At 49.0% G+C, this 10,298-nt stretch overlaps 1 protein-coding gene across 3 annotated transcripts in view; it reads left to right on the top strand.

Annotated features, from left to right (window-relative positions):
- The first annotated feature begins 2,778 nt into the window (after positions 1–2,778).
- Positions 2,779–10,298, top strand: part of Cph (BCL11 transcription factor chronophage) — a 52,939-nt gene continuing 45,419 nt past the window's right edge. For 2 of the 3 annotated variants that reach the window (XM_015186617.2, XM_015186618.2), the window contains exon 1: positions 3,754–5,536. In XM_015186617.2, coding sequence (XP_015042103.2) covers positions 5,500–5,536 — 37 coding nt within the window. In that variant the 5' untranslated portion in view covers positions 3,754–5,499. Of the gene's footprint in view, positions 2,946–3,753; positions 5,537–10,298 lie in introns of those variants that run through there. The other variant, XM_033382709.1, reaches the window with a different exon arrangement.

Here is a 10,298-nt window from a genome sequence, read left to right as displayed (position 1 = left end):
GGCTTTTTTTAGTTTTTTGTTTTTTTCGTGGTTTTTTTTTCGGTTTTTTGTCAAGAAATAAACACAAGAAACAAAATGGAAACAATATTTCTCACATCTCGCCGACGACAACGGCAACGACGGCAATCGACAATGAATCGGTTAGAGCAGAGGCCGTCCATCGATGCCGATGTCGATAGCCGACGCTACACAGAGCCCTGCCTCCATATGCATACATTATCCATCCATCCATCCGTCAGTCCGTCCGTCAGTCCGTCCGTCCGTCGGTAGGTACCTTTAGACGAACTCGTGTATAACTGCCTTCGAATGAGATGAATGTTTAATGGATGTACTCGCAATCGTATTCGCACTCGTGAATTCTTGAATGTGTGAATCGGTGGATGTGTGAGGCCGTTGATTGCGTACTGCAATTGAGGCACTCCGAATGTCTTTCGCACTTGGATTCGCATTCGGATTTGGTATCGCGATGGTAATTGCTACCCTTTGATCGCGCCGAATCGTATACGTAACCTAACTCAGGACACTGGAGGAACCACATAATATTATTTGATGATCAAACACTACATTTAACTCGATCTTAGCATACATATAGGGAAGATATGGTCATAGCTTCCACTTGGGAATATTATAATGATATAACAACTAAAAGTAAAGAGCACCGCTTACCGAATGTAATCGATAAGCGACTTTGCTATCCGCTGTCCGGTTTATAGTGCTTCTAATGGGATATTAGAATCGTCTTTGCTTCATGCTATTCGTAGCGAGTGAGTCTGATCGCCTATGGGACATTTGTACACCAAGTAGTGTAGTTCCACGAACACAAAGTTAAACCAATGATTGGCTTACAGGTTAAATAACTGAAAGTATGTGATATCGATCTGTTACAATCCATTCTTCCCCAGATAAACTGAAATCGAAATTAAATACTTTCTTAGCTTATGGCTCTCACAGTTAGAGCCCGTCACGCTCTTGAGCTTTAATGTTCTGAAAACCATAGGAAAGATTGCGCAAAATATGTATTTTGTATTCCGTACCTATTTGTATCGATGAAGCGCTTTGTTTGAGCCGAAAGATAGGCCGATTTTTGTTGAAACTTTCCAAAAGATTCAAAGTCTATTTTGAACTGATAAACATTAAGATACTCCCTTAACGAAACGACCGAAAAATACGACTTGCATATATACAGATTTCCATGTCAAAACTTGTTTCCAGAAAAGCTTAAGTTATACTTTTTAATTATTTATAGATAACATTGGATGGCTTTAGATATACCCAATCCCATTCATGGTTAATATTTTTGGGGAAGCCCCTCTCCGACTCCGGACTTAATCCGAGCTCCGTGCGTCCTCGCGCCGTGCCGGCTGGCCCAGCGCTGGCGAGGCGACTGATAAGAGCCATGGCTCTGCCGCCGCACTTAACCCCATCCGACTGCCCAGAAGAAGCCCTCCGTCCCTCTGCCAGGCAGTCCCCATGACAATCCCTTCAGCCCCCACCAGCCATCACCTTGGCGGCATATCGTCGTGGCACACATTGTTTTCTCTCGCGCTCTCTCTCTCGGACCAGGGCTCGGGCTCGGTCTCGGTCTCGGTCTTGGCATGAAACCTCACCCTCGCTAAAGGCTCTCTCTCTCTCTCGCTGGGCTTTTCTGCCGCTGCTGTGCTCTCGCTCAGTCAACTCGCTGCCTACGCTGGCAGAGCAGCATCGAGTCTCTCTCTCGGTCGGTCGGTCGGACGGTCGGCTACCTGTACGGCGTGAGAGGCAGCAGCGTCGCCGGCAGCCGCAGCAGCGACAGCAGCAGGTGGGGAGGGATGGGCGGTGATGAGGGGTTGGGGGGGATTTAGGAGGCTGTGTGGGCCGAAAGGGGGCGGCGATTGTCAAACAAATATGCGAGAGCACCGACGGCCAATCGATGACGAACGCGCGTGTGCGACGCTCGTGTGTGAATGTCGTGTGTGTTTGTGGCTGTGTGTGTGCACATGCATGTGTGGGTGCACATAAGCGCCGATATATATGCTATAGATGTGGACATGACTCTCCTTTCCGCCCCAGCCCTCTCCTCGAACCCATCATGCGTGTGTACGGAATGGGGCCTCTGGACACACTCGTACGCACTCAATTACATGTGTACACCTACCACCCCTACCATCCCCACTGCACCCTCCCAGACCCAGTCCCACTCCCACTCTTCCACCCACAGAGACCACTCACATACACACACACACACAGATAGTCACTATTCACAATTAACAGTAAAACAAAAGCTCGCATTCACTTTTGGCCCCTCAGCGAGAGCACAGACTCACACACACACTCCTCCCCCATACTCCCCCACTCGCCCATACACATATGAGTGTGCGCTGGATTCCCATATCAAAAAAGAGCCTGACATTAATGGCTGCAGCGACGCCGACGTCAGCGCAGCGTCCAGTTTGGGGGCCACCTTGCAACCTGTTCGATGTTGCGGCTCGCAGCGAACCAACAGCTAACTCCATCTCTATCTCCATCCCTCTCTCGCTTACTCTCTTCCAGACTTCGGATATATCTTGACCCGACCTGATAAGGGGTGGGGGGGGGCGAAGGTGTTTGGTTGCCCCGAGTGAATGCCAGATCATTCATTGATTCATTCACCGCCGATCTGCACCCTCCCTCCCCATCCCTCCTCCACCATCTACTGCTGCGATCGCCAGCAAAGCCCACCCACCCCCAAGCCCCCTGAAACCAAACCACGTTGCCGGCAGTTCGGTTCGGTGTTGGATTCGGTTGGCGTTCGGTTCTGGCTGGAGCTGCTTCCCCCCAAATGACTAGATGCAACCGAGCAGCCGCGTGGCGAGGACGTGCCCCACAAAACGAAGCAGCTCCCCGACGGAAAACCGCGCGAATCTCAAACGGCGCGAAAAGCCGGGAAAACTTCGCGTCTTTAGAGGCCTCTTTCCTTTTACTCTCGAGTGAGTGTGCGGCCAGGCAAAGCTGAATCTGAATCTAAATCTCTGCGGAATCCTGTTGCGGCTGCTGTTAATTTTTGGGCGCGCGGAAAGGTGCGCGCGCGCTTTAAATGTTGCTTTGTTGTAGTTTTGTTGTTGCTTCATTCATTCATAAAACGCCGGTCGCTGTCGCCGCTGCCGCTGCCGCTGTTGCCGTTACCGTTGACGCTGCAGTCGACGCAGCCGCATTCACAGGGGTTGCAATCAAACTGCTGGACAATCAAACTGCTGGCCAGTCTTGTCCATTCCACCCATACACACACATACACCCAACAACCCCAGCCCCGTGGTCACATGCACATGTATAGCCACCCCCCACCCAACCAAATAGTTACCCCTTCTCCAAAGCATATGTGTGTGTTGTGTTGTGTGTTATCAGCGGCGACTTCGCTGCCCGCGCTGCGTCGAACCTGGCTCACTCACTCGCATGCCTGTTCGCTCGCACTGCCTGGCTGTCCACCCACCCCCACATACGCACACACATGTGTGACGGCCAACGGACCAACGAGTGGCAGCGCAAGCCAAATAAGTAAACGCTGTAGCGACAGCAGCGGCAGAAGCAGAGCAGCCCACCCAACCCCAACCCCAACCCACCACCAAACAAAAACAACAACCACCATCAAAGGGCTGGATGGCTGGCGCAACGGTAAAGCTTGCTGCGTTGGCGGCAGCATCAGGCAGCCGGGCCCAGCGTCGGCGTTGACGCTGCGCCACGCCGGCATCGCTTAGCCAAAATCAAATTTTCAGATTGGCATTAAAGTGCAAAACCCTAAATAAAATTGAATTATCTGAACGTGTGCGTCCGCAGTCGCTCGCAGGACATCGACGCGTTCGGACATGTTCGCCTTTGCCTCTAACTAGCTCGAGCTTAGTCGAACTCTCTCTCACATAAACACACACATACCATTTCACAGCAGCAACAGCAACAGCAATAGCAGCAGCAGCAGCAGCAGAGCCACTGCTCTCGCTCTCGGTCTCGCTCTTGCTCACCCTCACACACGCACGGTAGACCGACCAGCCACAGCCAGTCGTCGTGTCAAGCTTTTCGGTCTGCAACGACCAGGTTCGTGTTCGCCGCCACTCGTTCGCTGTCGCCGTGGCTGGTGTTGTTGGTATTGTTGCTGGAGTGTTGTTGGAGTTCGACGACGGTTGTCGGTTGTGTGCTGTTGGGCTTTGTGCTTTGTTGGTTGGACAACACAGATGCACACATACAGCCATACACAGTCATACACAGAGAACACAACGGCACATTGCCGTGGCAGCAGAAGCAAAAGCAGAGGCTGAACAGCGCCACAGTCGCAGCCGCAGCGAAGAAGCGCTCGCCGCTAGCAGTCGCAAAGCAGTCGCGTACTTCACTTCCGCCGTTACCGTTAGCACCACACAAAAACCGGACGACGACAAAAAAAGCTCCCGCCATCCGTCGCGCCACAAACAGCAGCAGCAGCCGTTACTGGAGCTCCGCCGCAGCAACCCGACAAGCAGCAACAATTAATAAACAATAACTAATATTAACTACTTTTCTAACCTCTCTCTAAATGTAATATCATCCTCTAAAAGTAATACCCAACACAACAACCAAACAACTACAGCAACCAAACAACAACAACAACAACCACAAAAGAAGTGCAATTTTTTTCAAGTGTGAGCAAGTGTAAAAACAAAAAGAAATCAAAACAAACGAAAACAAAAACAAAAACAAACGCAAAACAAAAAAACACACAAGAGGATAAAAGATACTCCAATTGGAGAAATGATAAAGCTGTTTCCCAGCTCCTATTGTCGGGGGGGGAGCGATATCTGAGAGACGAGAGACGGGACACACCGACAGACAATATGGGTGGCAAATGCAAAAATAAAACGAACGAAACGAACAACTGTTTTCAGAGGCCGCCACCAAAAAAAACTTCTAACTGAAAAAATACAAACAGCAGCAGTAGAATCGCCTGTGAAGCATCACCACCGTCGAGGAGAGGAGTAGGCAAATAAGAACATAAACGGTTCCTAATACGAAGAAAAGCGGAAGCAGGAAGCAGGAAGGAAGAAGAAGCCGAAGCAGCAGCAGCAAGAAAGAGTGACCCTTTCTTTGCCATCATCCAAGCCAGGGTCACAGATCGAGCCTTGATGGCATCGCAGTCATCCAAGGAGTAGCCCAGAAAGGATATTCCAACTGCATTTAACGCGCGCGTGTGTCCACTGTATGTGTGAGTGTGTGTCCTTTTTTTGGTGTGATAATTAAAGGAAACGCTAAAGGAAACCGGGTGCAATAATAACGTAAACGTAACGGAACCTAGAACAAGGAATAAGCAAAAAAATCTACAACGAAAAACAAAACAAACAAAAAACCTACACACGTATCCGGTCAATCGAAAAACGGGAATCTAGTTCTAGGATTGATACCTCATAGGACCGTTACATACCACCCACCGTTGCCACAACTGGTAGCGGGGGGCACCCCTGTGTGTGTGTGTAGGTGTGTCCGAAGCCTGGAAAAGGAAATCTTTGGAAATTGGAAAGAAAAATGAGAATTAAAATGCCAGCGGTCCGAATTGCACAAGGTAAGTGGAGCAGGGCAGCTTTCAACGGATGGGAACACCACCATATTCTTAGTGGAATGTGCTTCTATTATGTATATGATCTATTGTTTACGATTCTCATTCCAATTGGACGCGATGTGTTCCTGGTTGGGTATACGATGCAAGCATGAGAAAGCTCTTCCCCAGAAAAAGTAGCCAGAGTTCTATGATTTGTAGTTCATGTCAGGGTCATCTTTTGCTTGCAAAGTGCAGTAATATATGTACATCATGTGGATTGGGGAACAACTGACCCATGGAACACCTGCATCTATTAAGAGTCGGGGTCACCACCTGTCATAGTTTGGCATTTATTTGAATTCCATTCACTTTTTGACATAGATTTTGTATCTTATAAATGTATCTATACATTCCTTATTGGGATTCTGTTCGTTTACTTGGACTCTCCTTCATTTCCTTATGAAGCTCTATTTTCAATATCTTACCCAATTTGTATCATCAAATCATTTCACATGCTTACTAGTGACCTTTCTGGATAATCGATAAATTTTCATACCTTTTTGATGAATGACTTTTTTGGTTTAGATCCTTTGACACTTTGTCAATAACAGATTATCCCCAAGTTCATGTGGACCCAACAAAACTTGGTCATGAGTATCAGTGTACGCTCCCCACCTGGCCCATATGGCACGTCTTCCTCTCCCCCCGTCTGTTTGTATCTAGTCGGAGTTATCGCTAGGCGATATCGCAATGCGTTAAATCAGAGCCCCAGTACGTCCGTCTACCCGTTCGTTTTAGGTGTGTCCCGCCATGATTTTTCAGATTTTGGTTTCGCTTTTTTGTGCTGATTTTTGTGGCACTGGCGTGGTGTTGTAAAGTCAGTCGCCAGTCAGACATACCCTTTCAATTTTCGGTTCCACGAATGCCCTATCCCAATGGTCGAGGGTTTTTCGGCTCGTTTTTGGGGCGCTCCGTCGCTCGTTCAAAGGGAAATCAAGGTGGCAGTAAACCCATAAAGCAGCGGTACGGCCGCTTCGTCGAGCAACGCCTGCCCATGGGTGTATCCCCCCATATCATTGTCATAATATGGATTGTGGCCCCCCCACCATAAAAAATATTGTGGATTGTTTCGCCCTGCTTTTGGTGGTTTCATTTTTGCACAGATTTTCCACACACTTTTTTTTGCCAGAGACCGCGCAAGCGGGGGTCAGTGTGGGGGCCGTGGAGAGCAAGCAGTGTTATCGGCTAGATATCTAGATAGCGGGAGTGGACAATGACGCACTTCGGTCAGTCGAAAAGAGCGGGGGAGAGAGGGAGATGGAGAGAGAGAGTCACGAACCCCCTTCTCACTCCCACAAAAGTTTTTAAAGTTCTTTTTTTAAAACAATTTTAATTGCTCGCAAAGTTGTTTGTTTCGGTTTTTTGTTGTTGTAGATGGTTTATTTGTCTTACAAATCAAAGTCAACAAAAGGCAGCACCACGCCCCAGAGCCGAGGCCCCCCGTGCCACCTTTGGTGTTGCGCTTTTTCTTGATAAAAAGTAGAGCGGCTGCTGACGATCGCTTGGACCGACCTGAGGCTTGGTTCTGACAAGACTGCTGTCCCCCCTTATCGATATCTCCGCATTCTGCTGTCCCCGAAAATTGCTGTTGTTCGAACTAACCCCCCACACCCCTGTGGCGGGGTGGGGCGGGGTCCTATCATAATTAATTGCTACAATTTCAATTTTGATTTTCGATTCTCTTGTTCTTGGTTTTTTTTTTGGGTCTGGGAATCTTTTTTGTGGGATCTTTTGGAGGCAGATGAACATTTTACAACATTTCGTCATGCCCGTCAACCCAATGGGCATACTGCCTCTCTGTCTCTTATCACAGGTGTTGCGGTGGGGGGATGGGTGGTCGTGGTCGTGGTCTCTCGCTTATCACAGGTGCTGGGGCATAGGCATGTATGGGATGGGTGCTTCACTGATGAGTAATTTCCGAGAACAAGTCTTTGGTTCATGCAATGGTTCATGTACGACAAGTGATTGAGAAGTGCCCCAAAAAAAGGGGAGTGGGTGAAAGGTGTAGCGAGAGAGCTGAGTGGCGGAGATATGCACGTTCATTGGGGGTGGGAGCCTGAAGGAATGGAATATTTCGATTGAAGCGAACTTTCAGTTGCAGAAGCTATCGATTACGTTTCGATAAGTGCGACCATTCGATTGCATTTCGATTGGTTGTGTATCTTTCATTGCCACGAATCATCGATAGGCACTCAAAGCACTCACACCATCAGTCGAAATCAATCGACTTAGCTCCACAAGCACAAATCAATATATTATTCATTCTAAATTCCATAATTCATTATATTTGTGTCCCAAAATTCCAATAAAGTTTCCCATAAGCGAACGGCCAATTCTTCACGAAAAAAGTCTGAACAATCATGAATCAATCGCTTTTTTGGTGTTTTTGGCACCTATTCAATGCTTTAAATGAATCCATGACTGGGTGTACTCATGACTCGTGGCACGCGCCGACAGTCAAAGTACTTTTGCTGCCGTTCGGCTTCAACGCACAGGCGTCCTGGCCAGGCAATCGGGGGTACTGGCCTCCTGGTCATCACCAATCGAGCGGCACGCGTCCGTTCCGTTCCTTTTTGCAGCTGGAAGAATGGCAGGGCTGCACCTGCAGCAACCCACCTGACCCCCAGCGATTCGATGACCGATTCCGATTCCGACTGCGATTCCCTCCCCTCTGCAGGGCTGGAGGTTGGGCATCTCATGGTCGAGTGCCGTGTCCTCGTCCTCGTCATAGTCCTGGCGCCTGGCTGTGCCTTGCATTTGGTGTTGTTTTTTTCCTGGCTTTTCGCTTCGTTTCTTTTAATTTGATTATCGACCAAACAGTGTCCATTAAATGGGCGAAAGCGACCGACAGACCAGGCGACCAGAGCGCTGCCCCTGCCGTTGCCTGCCGCTGTTTTTTTTGTTATCCTGCCGCTGTTTCGGGCGGCGCCATGACAACCACCGACCACCGATGGGTGCTCCTGGTGCTCCTTGTTCCTGCTTTTGGGCTTTTGGCATTTGCAATTGTTATAACAAATAACAGTGGCAGCGGCAGCAGCAGTAGCAGTAGCAGTGCCTTCTCCTGCCACTGCCTGTGCACCCGCAGTGTCAACGTGTCGTCATGTGGACGTCAAACTTTTGTCCAGCTGCGGCCACAGTTTTTGGGATGCCTCCCCTTCCCACATAAAAAAAGGGGGGTGTGGATGCCAGGGACTGGGACTGGGTCTGGGACTGGGCTGAATGCCAACTCTTGTATTTATGTATAATTAAACTGTTCCACAGAATGGTGGGGCATGGGGCACTCTACAAATTGAAACGGGTCTCTGCCTCCGCCAGGCCAGGGGAGAGAGAGGGAGAGCTGGAGCGAGAGCGCTCTGGTCGCTGCGGGAGAGACGCCAGCGCCAGCCAGCCAGGGACTCATATGCGAGCAGCAGCCGGGAGTCCAGACAGAAGGAAGAGCAGCCGCGTCTCTGTTCCTGCCACACTGCCACTGGCAGCATAATCAGCCGCAACAGCGGCGCAGCAAGTTACTTCCGCTGCGGCGGACTCTGGGAGTCGCTGGAGTCCATCGCTGGGTGTCCCAGGACTTGGGGGGGAGCCAGAGCCAGAGCCAGAGCCAGACCCAGAGGCAGAGGCATCATCCGGGAGTCCAAAAACTGTCTCCAACTGACGCGGCAGAATCGTCTACTTCTTCGTCTCCGCCTCGTCTCGCGCTCCACTCCGAGGTGCAACCGCTTTTTGGGGTCCTCCAGGACCTTCGCCACGTTTTGTTTGTTTGTGGATGGAGTTTCATAATATTTTCTGGAATTGTTTTGCACTTGCTTTTGTCTTCGCAATTCGCTTTTTGGCTTTTGTTTTGCTTTGTTTTCAGTTCTATTCTACGCTTCCACGCTCCTTTCCCGCTCCTTCCCCGTTCCCCCTTTCCCGCTTTTCTTTGCCAACTCCTTTTCTTGTTGCACATTTTCAGGAGAAGATTTTTGAGAATCCCAAGAAGAAGTTTTGCAGTGGGGACAAAAGTCAGGGAGCGGCACAATGGGCACAATAATATCTATGTGAATGCCAAAGGAATTGAGTGAGTGCCTAAGAATGAGTACAAAGAATAGGTGCTAGGAGTGAATACAACGAATGAGTAATAAAAGGAGCTGCGGGGGAGTGGGCGAGACACTGGCCAGTGTCCAGTGCTCCTTCTGCCCCTGAAACGTGGCGTATACGCAATGCGCGTTTAACCTAAGCGAAACCTTGGGTCCGAAACGATTGAGAAATGGAAGTCAAGCTTAAGCTATGGAATGGAATGGCAAGTGGAACAGCTAGGCTTTCGGTGGAACAGAGGAATGCGGAATAGTGGAATGGAATGAGTGGAATAGAGTTAGAGCTAAAGTTATCCATTGGCATGGAATAAAGTGTGAAACAGAGAAGCTCTTAAGCAGTGGAACGGAATGGAATTGAAAAGTGTATGAAAGTGTATGTAGAATAAAGAGTTAAGCATAAGAATGATGAATCAGTAATCCAATGAAAAGTAAAGTACAATAAAATAATGGTAAAGCGGACCGGACACTGGTCAAGAAAGTGAAGCAATAGCAAGCTGTACCATCCAACAGTCAAGCAGTGCAATCGAATGCAGATCCGAGTAGCGTATACATGTGTTTAAGGAATGGAATGGAATAGGAGCAGCGTTAGGCAGTCTGATATGGCAGTAAAGCAGCAGAATAAAGTAGGAATTTCAATCGTAAAGCAGTTTAAATCTCTT

This window comes from Drosophila pseudoobscura, chromosome X, assembly GCF_009870125.1.
Source record: "Drosophila pseudoobscura strain MV-25-SWS-2005 chromosome X, UCI_Dpse_MV25, whole genome shotgun sequence".
Classification (NCBI taxonomy): domain Eukaryota; kingdom Metazoa; phylum Arthropoda; class Insecta; order Diptera; family Drosophilidae; genus Drosophila; species Drosophila pseudoobscura.
Note: the sequence above shows the minus strand (reverse complement) of the source record. Positions and strands in the feature narration are given on the sequence as shown.